The 19,027-nt window shown below is 39.6% G+C and overlaps 1 protein-coding gene across 8 annotated transcripts in view; it reads right to left on the bottom strand.

Moving 5' to 3' along the window:
• MACF1 (microtubule actin crosslinking factor 1) overlaps positions 1–19,027 on the bottom strand; it is a 314,815-nt gene that overhangs the window by 17,977 nt on the left and 277,811 nt on the right. For all 8 annotated transcript variants that reach the window (XM_054572012.1, XM_054572014.1, XM_054572013.1 and 5 more), the window contains 22 exons: positions 18,527–18,758; positions 17,685–17,911; positions 16,430–16,552; positions 16,234–16,335; positions 15,513–15,614; positions 15,246–15,419; positions 14,999–15,154; positions 14,658–14,855; positions 13,871–13,999; positions 12,808–12,981; positions 10,530–10,685; positions 10,219–10,425; positions 9,961–10,080; positions 9,312–9,481; positions 7,833–7,992; positions 6,803–6,997; positions 6,330–6,458; positions 4,969–5,112; positions 4,340–4,528; positions 3,056–3,176; positions 2,244–2,407; positions 242–404 (listed from right to left, as the gene is read on the bottom strand). In XM_054572012.1, the coding sequence (XP_054427987.1) occupies positions 242–404; positions 2,244–2,407; positions 3,056–3,176; positions 4,340–4,528; positions 4,969–5,112; positions 6,330–6,458; positions 6,803–6,997; positions 7,833–7,992; positions 9,312–9,481; positions 9,961–10,080; positions 10,219–10,425; positions 10,530–10,685; positions 12,808–12,981; positions 13,871–13,999; positions 14,658–14,855; positions 14,999–15,154; positions 15,246–15,419; positions 15,513–15,614; positions 16,234–16,335; positions 16,430–16,552; positions 17,685–17,911; positions 18,527–18,758 (3,535 nt within the window). The remainder of the gene's footprint in view (positions 1–241; positions 405–2,243; positions 2,408–3,055; positions 3,177–4,339; positions 4,529–4,968; positions 5,113–6,329; positions 6,459–6,802; positions 6,998–7,832; positions 7,993–9,311; positions 9,482–9,960; positions 10,081–10,218; positions 10,426–10,529; positions 10,686–12,807; positions 12,982–13,870; positions 14,000–14,657; positions 14,856–14,998; positions 15,155–15,245; positions 15,420–15,512; positions 15,615–16,233; positions 16,336–16,429; positions 16,553–17,684; positions 17,912–18,526; positions 18,759–19,027) is intronic.

Raw genomic sequence — 19,027 nt, 5'->3', positions numbered from 1 at the left:
TTATCTATACCTCAAACATGTTTTGCTTGCCACAATGTGTCAAACAAGGCCTGCTTTTTCATTCCCAGCAAGATGAGGTTCTTTTCTCCGTGAAAATGAAAGACCAATTTTAGTAAGCAGTTCCATTTCTTCCCTAAGATGATAGCTTTAACTTCAGAAGTACTGTTTAGCCATATTATCATCTGCTTCACACAGTAAGGAATCCAAGTGTGACCACGTTTGGAATTATGACTAGACTCACTGGATGCTAGAATGCCGTCAATAAATTCCTGACGTGTTATCTTCCCGTCCTGGTCCTTGTCAATTCGCCGGAAGAAATCCATAACCCGTGACTTTTTGTGATTCATCCAACGCATGTATTTTTTCCTCCAGACATCAAAGTCAAAGTTGGCGAATTCCTTCAACTAGATAGAAATCAGAAGTGTTAACCAGACCTGTATCTTGGCTTTTAAGCCTGCCCAGAGCACACCATAACTTTCAGACACTCAGTAAAGCCATGCAGGCCTTCTGGAGGTGCATCAACAATATCTGTGTTGCCTCTTTTGTGAAGACACCATCTGGCTCCTTCATGTAAAGCCATGATCACTTACACGAGCTGTGGCATAACGGAGCGGCAAAAGAAAGGGACTGAACCATCACCATAGGAAATGCAGTGCAAGGAGAACAAGAATGGGCAGAGCCAGCCTTGTTTTCCCTTTGCCCCTTTTCAAAGGGACACCCTCTTAGATGTATGGGAATGAATTCTACCCTGGAAGAGAAGTGCTTATTAGCACTCCTCATTTAAGTGATTTTTGAAAGAAACTACGATCACACAGGGACCCATGTCAGGAGGCTCACGTTTCCCACCATTTTCTGAGATGAGATAATTTGCATTCTGGCCGGAAGCGTTAAAAATCCAATCTTGCACAGAAATATGTTTCTTTGGAATGTCATCAGGAGGGGCAAACTGCCTGTCTGACTTCCATGTTAAACATTTGGCTCTGACAGTCAACAGTAGGCCCATGAAGTGGGCAAGGTGATGTTTAGCTACTTGGACTATGTTAGTGATATCAATGCAGAATGACTTAAGTGGTACAGCAGTTTTCCCCTGGTCTTTCAAACTTCAAAGTTGGAAGGAATGGGGAAAAAAGAAAAAGCCGAAAACCACATATGCTTAAAGCTCAACTGACCTTCCATAAAAATAACAACAAAAAACACAGAACACTCACTTCTGGGCACAGCTGCTTTGATATGCACAAATAAAAAAATATAGATATTAGAGATTTATTTTTACAAACTAGAAAGTGTGGTACTATATTTTTAGACTGTTGTTGATACTTCAAAACAGACTTGCTCTTCATAACCTAATGAAGAATAAGAGAATAGCAAACCAAGATCATAAAAAATTACTCTTGCCCTGACTGGCGTGGCTTAGTTGGTTGCACGTTGTTCCACAAAGGGAAAGGTCACTGGTTTGATTCCCTGTCAGGGTATATGCCTGGGTTGCGGGTTTGGTCCCCTGATTTGGGCGCATACGAGAGGCAATGAATTGATATTCCTCTTCCTCTCTTTCTCTCTCTCTTCTGCTCTCTCTAAAAATAAATAAAATCTTTAAAAAATTACTCTCATTTTATAATTGAGTAGCTTACATCTTTACTTAAAAGGGGTCAATAGTAGTCATTTTTTATGATAAGCTATACCCCTGGAGGTAATTTTGCAGCACACTCCTGATTTTCGATCACAGCGCCAGGTGCTGAGGGCCAGGTCATAGACTCTCAGGGCTGGCTCGTTGTTTGCTTTCTGGCCTTCTCCGTTGTGAGTGGTTTACTGACATGTGTGTCTTTTATTTTTCCCCTAATCTCTCATACTTTTTTTCTTCTTTTATTTATTTTTACAGGGGAAGGGAGGGAGAAAGAGAGGTAGAGAAACATCAATGTGCGAGAGAGATGTTGATTGGTTGCCTCTCACATCCCCCAGCTGGGGACCTGGCCCACAACCTAGGCATGTGCTTTGACCGTGAATCAAACTGGTGATGTTTCAGTTTCACAGGCTGGTACCCAATCCACTGAGCCACGCCAGTGAGGGTGCATGTGTGTCTTTTCTCTTAGTGGGCCTGAGGGACAGAGTACTGGCTCAAACTGGGCTGTTTCTACTTCTGAAGAAAGGTCAAGGCACACAGGTTATGCATATTTAGAGAGCCTCAGAATGGCTGTTTCCAATAAAAGTCACCTCCCTCCAGGGATGGCTGCTTGGCAAGGCCTTACCTCCTCCAGTCTATCCAAGGCATCATTTAGCTTCCGCTGACGCTCCAGCGCTAACAGCCACACCTGCTGCCAGCGGGCAGATAGCTGGTTGATCCGTGGGTTTTTTGCTTCAGACTGTGAAAGGATTGGCATGGGAGGAGGTGTGGGCTGACTCAAGGACTTCCCTAAAAGGAAAAATAACCAGGAGATTAGAAAAGCTGGTTTTGTCAGTTCACAAATAGAAACACTGTCGCATGTATGAACTTAGGAGATGTTTATAATATCCAATCAGTAACAGAAAGGAAACATGAAACCTGGCAATACTTAAAGTACAAAAACATATTAATTTCAAAACTACTGATTCTCCTCCGAGCCTACAGGTACTTGTCTCATATTTTCAATCAATTCTCTCCTACCTTAGTGAACTGAGGAAATGTCAAATTAACTAAAAGAACAATCAATTCTCTCCTACCTTAGTGAACTGAGGAAATGTCAAATTAACTAAAAGAACAAGAGCAGTTCATTTAGTTTATGATTAAATTAATGTAAACCAAATGTAAACGGCTAGCACTGATGACCAAAACAATGGGAAGGCCACGGTAAAAAAAAAAAAATTCGCTTAACTATTTTGATATTTCATACCAATCCAAAAAAAAATGGGGTCTAGTTATTATTACATGTCAGTGTTAAGAAAAAAAGAGTTTCAAAAAGAATTTAGTTTAAATCCAATGGTTTTTGAAAATAAAAAGGACATTTTTTTGATAGGTATTTGGAAAGTGTTCCTCTTCAATTAGCAGGAATGAAGCATCCTAACATAGTGGCTGGAAACTTACTGCTGCCACTACGGGATTTATCGATGAAAGGCCCGTGGGTAGGCTCTATATTTTTCCTTTTGTATGTCTTGGTGACCCGGTCCATATCAGGCTGTTTTCGAGTCATCTCTTCCATAAATATCTGTTAAACACAAACAATAAAAAAAAAAAAAAAAGAGTTGAGAGTTTTCTCAAACTAAGATGAAACTAGGAGACTTCTTACTAACAAAGGCCAAGTCCATGACGGACCAAATGATAGGTAGATGTCTTTGTACATTGTCTTACTCATTTGAAAAGACATAATTGAGCAAGGCACTTCACCAGGTGCTGGAGGCCTAGAAGGTTAAGACATGGGTTTTCACTTCAAGGGACTTACAGGTGAGTTAGGAAAACCAGGAAGTTAGAGCAATGAGTGCCATCTTTGGTGCCAAAGAAAAACCTAGGACAACCTAGCAGCAGGTGGATGAATTCTACCTGTTCAGTAACATGTGTAGCTAAGACCTGAGGGAAGCTGCTAGGAGCTGACAGCAACTCCTAGTTGACAGCAAAGAAATGAAAGGGGAGCTCTGGGTTCGATTCCCAGTCAGGAGTGTACGGGAGGCAACCAACTACCGTTTCTTTCTCATGTAGGTGTTGCTCTTTCTCTCTTTCCGTTCCTCTTTTTCTCAAAACATATCCTCAGGTGAGGATTAAAAAAAAAAAGGAAAATGGAAGGGAGCTGGGTGAAATAGGTAAAGCGATTAAGCACAAACAAAACAAAAATAAAAACAAAAAGTCATAGACACAGACAACAATATGGTGATACCAGAGGGAAAAGGGGTGTGGGGGCAAGGTAGAAGAGGATTAAAGGGGGGAATAAATGGTGACAGAAGGCAACTTGATTTTGGGTGACACTACAATATGCAGATGACATAATATAGAACTGTACATATGAACCTATAGAATTTTATTAACCAATGTCACCACCATAAATTCAATTAAAAAATAAAAAAAGAAAGAAATGAAAACAGAGACCTCGGTCCTACAACCACAGGAAATGAATTTTGCCAACAACTCAAATATGCCTGAATGAGAACTGCTGTGCTGACTAACTTAATTTCAGCCCAATAAGACACTAAGAAGAGGACCAGCAAACTCATGCCCAGACTCCTGGCCCCACAGAAACTGTGAGATATGTGTGTGTGTGATGTTCTAAGCTGCTAAGTCTGTAGAAATATGTTAAGCAGAGATTTAAATAGGTCAAAGTAAATGGGCTCCATGAGCAACTCAAGAAATACAAGTGACCACGTGATGCAATTAAAATACCTGATGCTCAGCGATAAGGGCTTTAACTCGGTCAATGTTCTGAGGGATTGGCTCCTGATCCCGCTGAATGAGGGTGGTCTCAGCCCATTGGATCCATGCCAGAAGTTCTTCCAAGAGCTCAGCGTTAGCCACCAATTCTGACAGAGCCGTTTCAAGACGCTGCTGGTGCTGCTTAGCCCAAGTCAGGACCTGGGGGAAAAGAAATCATAGCCTCTTTCAGTCAAGTAAATCCCTTTGTTTTCAAAGTCCTTTTTAATGTGATCCTAACAATGACTCTTTAGGGCAAAAACCACCCACACAGTTAAGAAGCTCCAATGACAGAGCTGGCATGAGAAATCAGTTCTGAAAGCAGAACTAGTATGTCCTATTAAACATAGGACTTCTGAGAAAAGAGGAGGAATACACAATGTGCCCACCGGAAGCCATCGGCTGACATCACTGCACTAGCACTAGTCTTCCAGATTTTAGCCAATGCCAAGAAAGCAGTCATTACTAAAACATTAACTTAATCTTGTGGAACTATTTCCAGTGAGTGCAAAATTTCTTATAGGGGGAGCTCTGTTGTATTTTATCGTTTTAAACTCATTTTATACAGAACAGGTAGTCTTCCTCTAAAGCCAGGGACCTACCTCCTCAAAGCGAGCTCGGATGATGGTGATCCAGTGTTTGATGGTAGTGATGCAATCTGGATGGCAGGCAGCCAAGATGACTTCTCCCATCGTCACTCCTGTGTTCACATCCACTCGCTTTTCTTCCACTTTCTTCATGAATTCCTAAACAAAAAAGATTAAAAAACAAAAACTTAAAAACAAACAAACAACCCCCCCACCCCCCCCCCCAAAAAAAAACCTACCAAAACAGCACTGTTAGTTTCCACTGTCAGGGGGAAAAAATTTTAGTGTATTTTTTTTTCCTGCATGTGTTCATTGACATACATCTCTAAATGCCTCTAACTAGTCTATTAGGAGTTACTGGCACTTTCTTTTCAGTTTTGAAAGATGTAGGTGAGGAGTTTACACAAAGAATGTCTTTTCTCTGCTATAGAGGACAAGGACTAGGGACACAGAGGTATGCCCCTTTTCCAAACTGGGCATGCCCATTTTCCTATTCTGAATTAGTTTCTCTCTTTTTAAAAAGTCTTGTTTTTATTCACTTCCATGTGTGTAAACAATCTTGGACAAATAACAACGGTAAAACACTACTATTAAAAAAAAAAACACCCAAAACAGAATACAATAACAAAACCAAGATTAAAATCTCCCAGTGGGTAACTAAAAAATTAAAATAGGAAATATTTCCCATCTCATTAGGACAGTCACACTGCAGCCTCAGATACTGTATATTTTGTGGATTGATTAAGAGGTTCTGGGGGAAGCCCTGGCTGTGTGGCTCAGTGGACTGAGTGCCGGCCTACGAACCAAAAGGTCGCCGCTTCGATTCCCACTCAGGGCACAGGCCTGGATTGTGGGCCAGGTCCCTAGTATGGGGTGTGGGAGAGGCAACCACATACTGATGTTTCTCTCCCTTCCCCCATCTCTAAAAATAAATAAAATCTTAAAAAAAAAAAAAAGAAAAAATAAAGTTGCAGACAGGTGTGTGTCTTGTTAAAAAAAAAAAAAGGGGAGTTCTGGGGGAGCTGATCAGGGTCTGAAGCTAGTGACAATGAAAGTGAATCAAAGCCGTGTGCAAGTGAGGAGTAAAGAAGCTGGAATAGTCCATGTTTTTCTTTATGTAATACCATGATGTTAGACTTCTTTAGAACCAACATGCATTATATTGTAAAAACAAATGAATGAACAATCTTTAAGGCGCCAGAGAAATTGCCAGTCACTTCTACCATTACTGCTAAGAAACATGCTGTGCTCCTTCTGGTTCTGCTCCTTTGCATATAAAGTCTGAAGTTTACAAGCCAAAGCTGCTTTCCTTTAGTGGCGGGGCAGCCCTCACTGTGGTGGGTGGCATGGGTCACTGTACCCTGGGGCTGGGTTACCTTATGGGTGTCAATGAGAGACTGTAGGGACTCTGCATCATCAGGAAGTGCTCCACGAAAACGAAGTGTTTGCTCTGCTTCAGAAAGCCACTCCAACAGCATGTGGACTGTGTCCCGAAACTCTTCCGCCTGAAATAATCAAGCACAAAAGATTGACCGTCTCTCTGCAGCCAATGTCCTGGACACTGGGGAGTGCCTAGGAAAGGGTCTGGGCTTAAACTCCTTAGTGCATCACAGGAATTTGATGGCCCTATCACAGTCCCACAAAGGCTATCTTTCATTTGTAGTCTTTGAAAGTGAACTGAATTCATTATTCCTCTAATACAAATCAGTATTAAAATCCTGTAGAACATTCAGAATATAAATGTTTGACATATTCATTTTGAGATTGGCTGGAACTCATCCTGATCAAGAAAATAGAATAAATCTGCTTGGATCTACCCCCTGGAGTTGTCCCAGCAAACGTGTCTGACCTGTTTTAAGGCCTGCTCAAGTCGGCTTTGTTTGGAGACGGAGAGTTTACACACAGTGTCCCAGCGTGTGCTCAGTTCCTGGAGCTGCCCTTTAACCCACGTGGTGTCATCACGACTATTCTCGATCAGCTCTCGGCCTGACCGCTTCAGAACCTGAACGGTTCCTGTTCGCTTTCCCAGTTCCTTCTGGAAAACCTAGAAAAGAAAACAGAAAAATTAGTTTGAGAATGTTTTGAATACAAGAAGCAAAACCACAGAGAAAATCATCATTTAGTTCAGTCTTCCTTAACAGGTTCCAGTCACGTGTCTTTTATGCACAGGGGGAGGCAGGATGATGCATAAGAAGACAACCAGAAAAGGTGGTTCTAAAATATGAGCAGTGTGACTTTTGGGTGGGTAAGTTGCTTAGCTGCAGTCTCAGTTTTCTGATCTGTAAAATGGGAGTAATGTTATACTAACATTTCCAGAATTGTGGAAGTTAAATAAAAACACACGTGTCATACACATAACAACATAATTTCAGGGTAAATTGAATGCTCTGTGTTGAAGCCCAAAGACATTATGCAGCTCAACATGACAGGTACCAGTTATACTAAATATTGGTGCATTTGGTACTGGGCTTGTTAGGTTTAGAAGTAGTAAAAAAAAAAAAAACAAAACAAAAAAACCCAACACTCACTTTCATTTAAGGAGTCAGTGGAAATAGATGTCTGAGGGGCTACTGAATTTCAATTCATTTTGTGACCCAACTACGAGATAAAAACAGGAAGGGGATGGGGAATCTCAAATTGAAGTTTACATACTGCCAAATCTGAATCTAACCAATTTTGGTAAATTCTTTGTGACTGACGCAGAATCCAAGCTGCAATTTGTTTAAACTTGCAGAGCAAGGAGCTGCCCCTCTAACAAGCAGAGATCCAGGCTATTTCACATTTCCTTTTCCCCCGAAAAGGTAGCAAGAGCAGTAGACACACAGAGGTAGAGTCCCCAATGGCTCTGCCCTACATGCAGCCCAGAGCTCACCCCTTACCTTATGGGCATCCATGAGGTTCATGACAAGATCGAGGTCCCCATGCACAGGCTGGTCCTCAGCCAACTGTGGCTCCACCTTGTACAACCAGTCGACCAAGGCCTGCAAAGCGTCCATGAACTGGCCTGAAAATAACAGGGCCTCCTCCAACTTGTGCTGCCTGAGAAAAGTATACAAACCTTGCTGTTTTTAGGTATCATTATTTAAGAATGGTCCGCAATTCTGACTGCTGAAAAAAAATACTAATTGAATTCTATATAGAGAGGGACTTCCAAGTTAGAATGGTAGAAGTGCAATAAAAAATGACTAGGAGAGATGCCTAGACATTTTAAATCAAACCACTCTTTAAAATGAGTTAATCATAGTATACGAAACAGGTATAGAGGCTTTTCGAGCATCTTAGAGTTAAGTGGTTATACGCATGGACACACCCTAAGAACCAAGATCTGTCTGTGTTCACTTTACACCACTCACTGGAGTACAGGGTAATGGTTTTGGTAATGGCCTAGAGCCAGAGTTCAACTCTGAGCTCTATACCAGTTGTGAGACCCGGGGCTCTCTCTTCACCTCTTTCAACCTCAGTTGTCTCACCAAAAATTTGAGAGTATAAATTATACAAGAGATATTGTAATACTGAGTATGGCATAGTTGGTACAAGTGAATAGAAGTACAACTTTTAGGAACCAAATAAAATAGTTTTAAATCCCAGTTCTGCCGCTTAGTAGCTAAGTGACCATGGGGGAGTTAAGAAACCTCAATGATGATTTCCTCATATGTAAGACAGGAATAACTGTACCCACCTCAGTGGTTGTTATGAGGATTGCACGATTAGTAGGCACTGTTATGCACATACTCAGTGGTCGTTGCTACAGGTCAGATATCATGATGGTTAAATGAGGTAATATATGTAGAAGCTTTGCATAGTGTCCAACACCATGAGAGCCCTCAGTGATATAGCTAATGGTCTTATAAGTTGGTAATTTACAGATAGAGTCGTACCTTGGTACTCATCGGCTTCAGAAATCGTCAAACCCTGTACTCCTTGAATTTTGATGGAACAAAAAAATGTTTCAGCACTTGGTGCTTGCTTGGGACTCATTGCACTGGCTAGATCTTGTATGAGTCACAATGCTGCCCCACAAGAGAAAATGCTTCATCATTTGGTACTTGCCGGTTTCAGCACTTGTCACGAGTTCCAGAATGAATTAATGAGTACTGAAGTACTACTGTATTTAGAGTTACTGATCTATTACGGGGGCTTCTCTCCTTCTAATACAGTGTGGTTCAAGTTTAAAATGAGAGAATTTTAATATTTTGCTCAAAATTTTCATAACTCAGCAAACTAACTGGAGATACTGAAATGCTATAAAACCTGTTACTGATGTATAAGCTTTATTACCATTTTATGGAATCCAGTAGTAGTCTCTTAGGTAGTTTTGGGAAAACATACAGACCCATTAAGGGGATATTCATGCTCACCTCTCCACAGACTTGCCACACACAGTATCCCATTTGTCTCTGACTTCTCCCAGTAAGTTGTCAAGCTTCTGAGTGTCATCAGACAGCAAAGTCTTTTCTTTCAGGGCTCTTCCAGTTCTAATTGTGGTATCATACACAGGCTGTTTGCCACCAAGGGTTTTCTGAAACTCCTGCTCCCAAAAAGAAACAAAACAAAACAAAACAATGCTGTGAGATGACACCTTGGTTTGGAACAAAGATGACACTTTAGTTTGTCCGGAACAAAGATGACAACTTAGTTTGGAGCAAGGAAAAATTTTTGTGTTTCTAGGTTGGTAATAAAATATAATACAGTTTGATTGTGACTATTTTTTGAACTAAAACTAGTGAGAGCTTTCCCTTAAGATTCTTAAAAAAGTTGTAAGTTTTCGTCTGTCATATACAGAGGTGCTTATTTCTAAAAGCCTAGAATTTCAAAAGCCTACAGTTTTAACTGGTTTACTCCCACAATCGTTTTGTTTGAACTGTTATTGAAATGAGCAATTGTCACGGTTAGAGATCCTGTCTAGAAATCACGTGAAATGCTGGCTTCATCACTTTCACTTTTTTACCCAGAGACAATCTTCAGTGAACACCAAGTTCAGGGCCTACGAGCAACAAACTGCTTTACCTTATGTTTAGAGAGCTGAAGTTTAATTTTGTCTGGGTCATTGGATATCTCCAGCTCTGAGTCCAGGTGACTCTCTGCATCTTCTAGCCAGTCAATTAGTTTTTTCCAAGCTTCATGGAACTACAATTATGTAAGATATAAGTTATAATAGGCAAGAACAGGCAAACTATACAAAACTTATATGTGAACCGACCCAGAGACCCAACACTTGCTACCCAAGGTTGTTTAGTAAATTAGTAACATTCTTTAGTAACTTACTTGTTTTGCCCTCTTCCTGGCATCATCTAGCGATCGCCCTCTTTCAACAGATCGCTGAACAACCTTCTCCCATCGAGACTGGACACTAACCAACAAATTCTTGATCAGAACAACGTCCTGTTTTTGGCTAAGGAACTTCAACTGATTCCCGGTTTGATCCAGCTCAATGATCTGGTCTCGATGAGCATTCACTTCATTAGCAAAAACCTGGGGGGAAAATATTGTTGTGTTTGAACTGAAGAGAAGACAACATAGCATCTCTTTCAACTAGTCCTTTCAAAAGGAAGGCAACATTATAGTGTCATAGTTACCTTGTGTTCTTCTATCTGGGAAAGGACAGTGTTTAGAATCAGGCTGGGAGGAGAGGCGATGTTTAAATTCTGCTCTGCTAGCGTGAGCCAGTTGATAAATTCTTGCAGGGAATTTTGGAATTCTGTTGCCAGGTTGAGGGCCTCTTCCAGCTTTGACTGAATTTTAATTAAAACACATACAGACAAAGAAAAAGCGCCAAATTAAGGAATTATAACTTTGAGAACAAAGGCATGAATTGTACACCAAAAGAAATGATCTCTAAAAAGGAAGCATCATTTAACTAACCTCCAAACATGCCTTGTTTGCAAAGAAGGGGACATTTTAATGTTAGTGTCTGAAACAACTGTATATTAAAAAGGAAAGAGCACAGTTTGCAGCTGAGCTGCCTTCTTTGCTATCCCCCCTTCTGGGAGCATTAAGGAACAGGAGTAAAACCAGACACAATCTAAGTGAACAGCTTAGTGGTGACAGCTTTGGATCTCCAACCTGCTCTGGGTAAAGTCTCATTTTCCTTTACAGTACTTTTTGTGGCATAAAAACGACCAATGAAAAGCACTTTAAAGATGATGCTCACTGCAGTGCCTCAGTTTAAATGTTTTCAGGAAGATATGGCACCTAAAAATGTCTGAGTCTGAAACGTATGCTATAAGCAGAAAAGGTAATAAAAGCCATAATATTCTAACAACCCTAGATGTAAATTTTTAGATGCTTTTTATCTAAATCAGGTGACAAAAACAATGGTTCAGTCAGGACATGTGCAACTGTCCATGAGAACACACAGCCCAACTGCACAGTCCAAAAGGCCCATCCACAGAGACTTCTGTCCCCAGCGCCTAGCTGAAGGCCTCTGCCCCTGGTCCATCTACCAGGCAAAGTAGAATGACGACAGATTGTTAAAAATGAATACATCTGAAATATTCATAGATATATATATTACTTTTGTAACCTAAAAAACCCACTATACTGTTACAAAAATGTACAGGCCCAATCTAGAAAAAGCAAGTAGAAAAATAAAACCTACATAAAATATATAAGAAATTAATATATTGCCAAGTTCCTAGATGGCAGGAAATCTCCCACATTGTTTTATTGATATATTCTTTAATATAGCACCACACACAAACTTAATAAATGAGTGATCCTGAAATGTAATGTTCTTGCAAAATTAGAAATAACTACCCTTGACAACTAGCCTTTGCTTGACCAGTTCCATTCATGATAGGTTAAATAGTTCTGGCAACCTGCTCCATTGCTGGGAAAACCCTTTAGAAACGTGATTATGAGTCAGAATCTGCATCAGTTACTTTAAGTAGACTTAGTTCTGCATTCTGCAGGAATTATAGGCAATAGGCTGTCCAAGAATTAGAACACAACCATAAATTCAGGTCCTCTGGACAGTCCTTGTGTAACAAAATTACCAGACCCCACATTAGAAGAATTCTAGAAAATTAATTCTTCTGTAAATTGTTCAATTATGTGTAAATATTTATTTTAAGTCCTCTGCCCGCTAAATCTGATAGGACCCAGGCTTTTTATAATATCCACTATATACTTAGCACAGTGCCTGGCACATACATGCTTAATAACTATTTGTTGAATGGATGTGGCTGACAGGTTTAAACACACATTTTATTTGATCTGCCCAGCACAGAACCTCTGTGCAGAGAAACGCTCTGAAACTCAGTACTCCTAACAACTAGTGTTTTGGGGGACTTGATCCCTAATTACTTTTCTTTTGCAGACAATTTGATTTTTGAGGAAGAGTGAGAAGGGGTCATATAATTTATTTCTCTCTTGATTTTTAGTACAATTTTTCTGCATATTGTACTTACACTAGTATCCTTGTGTGGCCTTAGTTGTCACACTCCCGGAATGCCCTCACCTTCCCAATCCCAAGTCACCAACTCCAACATAACCTTGTTTTTAAGTAGGAACACAAATTTGAGTAATAATGGATATATGGTCTACCACTGAGCAGTATCAGGCAGTAATGTCTTAACTGGCAGATGCAGAAAAGGAATGAATAATGAATAATAAAAGCCTATATTGGCAGAAACCAGTAGCATCAATGCAACTTGACGTAGATGGAAAACAGAAGCTTAATGGCAGAAAAGATAAAACAGAAGCTTAATGGCAGTGTAAAGGCAATTCTGAGGATGTCAGTCCTGCAACTTCTTCACAGGAACAGGTGGTAATGACACACCATGAGCACTCACATTCCTCAGATCCCACAAGCACACCATGTACATAATCACACCCTGTACTGTATGGCGGTACCTTTCTTTCCTCCATCTTACTGCTGACCACATGCCACTTCTGCTCCAGGAGGGCCACGCTCTGCTCCGTCTTTGAGCCGGACCCAGAATCATCACGGCTCAGAAGCATCAGTCTGCCCTTGTCAAGTAGCTGATTATAAGTCTCTTCCTTGGCTTTGAGTTGGGAATAGAGTTCCTACAAGAAAATGCAGGAAAAATATTAATACTGCCAATTTTGTGAAAGACACCCACACACAGATTTACAAGCACAATTTGGAGAAGTCCAGGAAGGTCTCACCTTGATTAAAACCCTTTTGGAGTCAGTTTTACTACTGAGCAACTATGGGACTGAAACCCACCATTTTTGCTCAATATTAAAGTAATTCTGTAACCAAACAATTATTTTTAAGGATTAGAGATTTGTGGGAACACACAAGCACCTCGTTTGTCTAGGACACAGTCAAACTACGTGGCAAGAACAGCCCTGCAAGCAACCTAAAATAGACCCCAATACTTTGTTTCCTTTCTTTGAATAATTTGCCCAGAAAGTATGCCTTTAGTTCTCAGACACTTTCTTCAAAAAGTATTAAATACTATCTGTTGGGTTTCTCTAAATCCCACCGAAGGGGCCTTTTTCTTAAATACAACCACATCTATGTTATATATTTGCATTCTTGATGCTTATTGACCAACTCAAAATTAGCCAGCTCACCAATTTATCTCTAGCTGATTCCCCTGTCCCTGTTACTACTGCTGTCTGTGGAAGGTTATTAAAAGACTATATATATAGGCTTTTATATATATACACACATACACACACACACTTATATATATAAAAATATCCTTTACATGTAGTCTACCTGTGTGTGTGTGTGTGTGTGTGTATGTGTGTATCCTTTATATACATACTTATAAAAAAAAATCAGCAATCCTCATAGTGTTACCTCAAGGTAACTTCAAGGTAACACTATGTTGTCAGTAAAAAGGCACTACTTTGTAGACATCCAGATACGTATCTCTCCGTGAATTCAGAAAGGAGCTACTGAACGTGGGACACTTATACTCAATTTCAGGATATCTCTTACCATATGTGTATCAAGCTGTTCCCTAGCAGTTTCAGGAAGTCCTCCTGTGGGCTTAGATGCAGAAAGTTGGGTCTCCATTTTGGTCAGTTCCAAGAGAAAATCTTCAATTTCACTGTGGAAACCTTGGGCCTTTTGAGAAAAGACACATTAGTAAGGTCAGGAGTCAATTCTAGCTTCAAAAGTAAACTTTTGGAATAACCATATGAGGAATCTGTCTTGAGGGAGGAATTTTGGTCTGCTCTCAGGCAGAGCTCTTCTGTTGCTGGATCGGAATGGGGCCAACATATTTATTTTTAGAATTTCGCAGAATCCTTCAGGCCTCGCTGTAACATACAGTTGTGAGCACATGAAACAGTTTATTCTTGTATTATTACTTATTAGTTATTGTATTTCCATACGAACAACCAAAAACCTACTTTTGCCCACCCCAGTATTACAAATGTCTCATGGAATTAATGAATTAATTGACTGAGGTACTGTTGAATATGAATATGGACGGAGCTGATTTGATCTAAGAAATAACTATATCTGTGAAGAGATTTGTTACTGCAAAGATCTATTTACTTTGAGTAGTAAATAAAGAGATTGGGTTACAAACTAGTTCAAAAAAAAAAAAAGACCACTGAATCAGAAGCTGTTCTTTCCAGGCAAGTTCCAGCACAGAAATAACCTTCCTCACAAGACACAGGGGGCTCTATCTTAATTTGCTTTCCTTTCCTTGACTTAGAGGGGCTTCCTTCTGAATACGTGCACAGCTCCACCTGCCTACCTTGGATGGTGCACGTACCTGCTGCAGTGTTGACTGAAGCTGTTGCTCTCTCTCCTCTGTTTTCTGTAACACTGACTCCCAGCATTGGTTCATAGTTTCCAAACGACTCCTTAAGCTGCTGGCATCATCTCCAGCACTAGATTCAAGAAGTTCATTGCCAGCTTTGTTGACCGTTTCCACTGTGGCTTGATGGGCCAAAACATCATTTTTTAGAACCTAAAAAGTGTTAAACAACACTTTGTATCACAGATAACATCAAACCTGGTTCTCTAAGGTTCATATAACATTGAAAGGCTTCTGGTGGTAATGTTTAGTCTGAAGCCAATACACTTGTGGAGATGAAATACAAAAATACTTACATGGTGCTTTGCGAGCTCAATTTCAATGACTTTTGGATCTCCACTTATTGGTCTCTGAGCATTTAACAACTCTTCAGTGTGAATCAGCCAACTCATTAGTTCTTCTAAGGCATGTTGGAACTGGCCAAGGGCCAAGAGAGCACCTTCTAGCTTATGCTACTCATAAAAAGATATAAAGGAAACAACTGTTAGGACAAAAACAAACAGTAGATAGTAGTCCATTTATGCACTCCGCTATTTGCCTTACCTGCCTGTGGGCAATTTTTTCACCCAGGTTCTCCCAGAGGTGTTTGAGTTCTGTCAATGGTTCTCGTATAATGTCTCTGTCTGTTTCATCAGTAGCTTTCTTTAACATCAGTTCACCCTGGTGATTAAGCTTCTCCATCTCAATTTGCTGCTGGTAAACTTCCACTTTGAACTCCTATCAAAGACATACTTAATGTTAACATTAAATCAAGTGTCTAAAACCTAAAAAGAAGCCATCCTTCTTTAAAAACCATTCCCAGATACAAACCTTCATTTCATTTAACTGATCTTTAACAGTGTTGAGGTCAGTGCCGACAGGGGGCATGGTGCAGAGTTTAATTACAGTGTTATCTAGCCAGTCAAACATAGCCTAAAATAAAAATACAAATAAGCAGTCAAAAAAGAAAAACACAAGGAGTCCGGAGAGACAAATCAAAATGCCAAATACTGTTTGTGTTCTTAGGCAGGGGAGGCAGAGGTAAGGAACAAAGATTTTTATTCCAATAATATAGGGAGTTAAGAACAAAAGAAAAATTATTGGGATAGTGTACAAAATAAACTATAACCTGGAAAACCTAAATATGAATAAAACTTACTATTCTTCAACACTGGCTAGCAAACTCAAGATGTGCTGAAGTTACACTGGGCCAAGTTGTGCTTTAGTTTAGGAAAACCTGGTGTGGAACCCCTAGCAAGTAGTGTGAAAAAAAAAACAAAAAACTTTCACAGTAAGGCCAGCTTCACTGTATAGTCACCAAGAGAATAAATATGGTGAACACATGATGATGAAAAACACCAAGAGTAAAAATTCAGGTGTCAGTACTTTTCACACCAAAAGTGGGAACCTTTGGCTAGAAAGACAGAAAGAGGTTATTGTCTTAGGTTTGACAATGCTGTGTTCCTGTAAAGGTGGTCCCTCTTACGCTGGATTCTGAACGTGAATGACAGTGCAGACCCTGTATGGCCACGGTGGTCACGTCCTGGCTTACCTGCAGGGTGTCCTGATACTGCACAGCAGCTTGCATGGCTTCTTCAAGCTTTTCTAGCCTCTCTTTCCATGTTTTGTTTAAGTTCTCCCAGGCATTATTCATCTAGAGGAAAACAGTCAATCAGATTCTTCAATTAATACCATTGTTCCAATCCAAGCCCACTAATGTTTTGTCTAACTCATCCATTTCTCCACACCTCATCAATGCTCTTCTTCACTTCGGGCTTCTCAGTTTCTCCACAGGCAAAAATCAAATCTGCTCCAAGGATTCGAATAAACTCCAATTCCTCATGCAGACCATCTGTCTCTTCCTTAATAGTCTATGTGTAAATGAACAGATTATAAGCCAAAATAGAAGCAGAACAGAACTTCCCAAACTTTGCAAATGCAATTATATCCCCATCAATAGCAGGTGGTGAACAGAACATGTCAATTTCACAAAAAAACCTTTCAATGTTATCAATATTTCACTTATCTAAATAGTGAAGCTTCAGACTCTGGTTATTCTTCATATGTATGTATACAAAAATATATGTACCAAATATGTTTATATGTAACTATACATACACACATATAAACTATATAGAAAAATATGTATAAAATAGTCTGAGAAAGATCCAATGAGCTTCAGTAATTTACCAAAGGTTCATCCCTTCTGCCTCCAAGCAAATTATAATCTGTAGCCGGAAGTCTATTACAGAGAAGTTTATCAACAAGGGGAAAATAATACAGCACAAGTCACAAAGTTAAGAGCTGAGAGCCTAGCTATAGGAATGCTAGACTACATAATCTTGAACAAAGTCAGTTCTTTGGTAGATCCTAAAAAGGACGGGGGTGGAAAGAGAGAGAATGGCTAAAACAAAAGTAAAAGACAGAGTATCAAAACAAGCTTGGCTTATACTAAGTGCACAAAATGAGGAGAGAAATGCATTTAATAAAACTAAAAACTAGGCTCCCCCGAAAGGCTGTAAAAAGGTATGTCAATGTAACAATTGTTATCTTTGGATGATGAATGTAGAATTTATTTTCTTTTCTACCTTCTATTTTTCTGAATTAAAGAAATTTACTTGAGAAACAAAAAAGTGTATACTATAGTGAAGACTAAATTCAGAAATGAAAGTAAAACTGAATTTTCTAAGCATACTCTATTAATTTAAATGGCTAAGTTTGATGAGAAAATTAGTTTTGTATGACAGAACTGTTCTATATCACAGTTGGTAGAAGTTATATAAATCTATTAAGTGGTAAAACTTGTATTTATAACAAAGAAAGAAACCTCCTATAATGAGCAGGTATTTTTTTCAAATGGAAAATATCCTCTTAAAGATTAAAACAAACACAACCACCTTTTAAGGCACTTAGCCTGGTTAAGCAGTTAACACAATATGCTTGGAAAAAGTAGTTTTTCAGATAGCAAATACAAAAGAGAAGGGGTTTTTTTTTTCCCCTTACCTCAGCAGCTTCAACCTGTTGTTTGATAATGGACGGGTCAATGCCTGGGCTTTCTAAGTCATGGACAATGTCCTGTGTGTCTTTGATCGTGGTAAGGAGAGCTGCCATGTCATACCAAAACTTCTCTGCTAGTTCAAGGACATCAAGGAACTTAATTTCTCGCTCTTCAGCCCGAGCTTTGATGTCCTCCCAGAAGAATACCATTTGATCCAATTTGTCCTGGATTTCTGAGAGGGTAAAAAAGAGATACAAATAGGACTTCTCTAAGTACTTGAAATAAGCCTCATCAGAAATACCATATAATTCTCATATTTTCACTGAAATTATATTTTAAAAAGTTCTAAGAATTTTTATATATATCTTAGCTTTATTATTATTTCTACATTTACATTTCCCACATAAAGAGATCATAGAGGTAATCTGGGAATGAGTTACCATCTAATATAAAGGTACTGCTCAGATACAAAACCCCTAACTTATAAAGGGACTGAGATGAAAACTCTATTTCCAGTGTTCTGTGTTGAACTTGCTGTTTCCCATGGAAAGTGTTATAAAAGGTAGCTATGTTCTACACACTACTGAGACTGCAGCTCACTCACATTAGGGGTTAAAGGAGCATTTGTTTCCTGGCCTGGGAATCTTAACTACCAATTGTAACCTTGTTTCAATAGGGAGATGTGTTCTGAATTCTAAATAACTTCCAAATGACTTTCTGGAATATTCATTACTTGGAGGACTGCCTTCACATTCAATGAAGTGCATCTGGTGGGATGCTGGAAGTAACCATAGCCTAGAATTTTTTCTATTGGTTCTCTTCAAAAATAATTAGATTAATCAAGCACCTTTTGCAGCCAGGTCCTTGTCAGCTCCCTTAGAGCGCCCAATGAGCTCTTCTCCACGGCGCTTCAGGGCCTCAAAGGAAGGCTGAAGTTTTTCTAGCTCCACAGTGGCACTCTTATTGTCACTGATACACTCTCTGATCTTGTCGACTTCAGCAGGGATCAGTGGTGGCATACGCAGACGAGAGGAAAGATTTTCCAGAGTCTCCAACATAGGTTCGATTTTATCATGGAACTAAATAAATGTCAGACCATTAGCTATCACAGCAATACTTTGTCACACTTCTGGGGGAAATATTAGGGAATAAGGGCAAGGTATAAATCCACTACTGTTTAGGATAACCTGTAAATAGCCCTAACCTGATGGCTGTTGGGTTTGGCTAAGGAACTGTTTTGGGCATAATATACCAGAGCTGGCCCATCAGAAAAAGAAAATAAATATTTATTTTAAGAATCAAGAAAACATTAAGTAATATACCAGCAATGTGACGAGAAAGGGACAAC

This window comes from Pteronotus mesoamericanus, unplaced genomic scaffold (assembly GCF_021234165.1).
Source record: "Pteronotus mesoamericanus isolate MK-2021 breed Mesoamerican mustached bat unplaced genomic scaffold, CSHL_Meso_final contig_221, whole genome shotgun sequence".
NCBI classification, from domain to species: Eukaryota; Metazoa; Chordata; class Mammalia; order Chiroptera; family Mormoopidae; genus Pteronotus; species Pteronotus mesoamericanus.
Note: the sequence above shows the minus strand (reverse complement) of the source record. Positions and strands in the feature narration are given on the sequence as shown.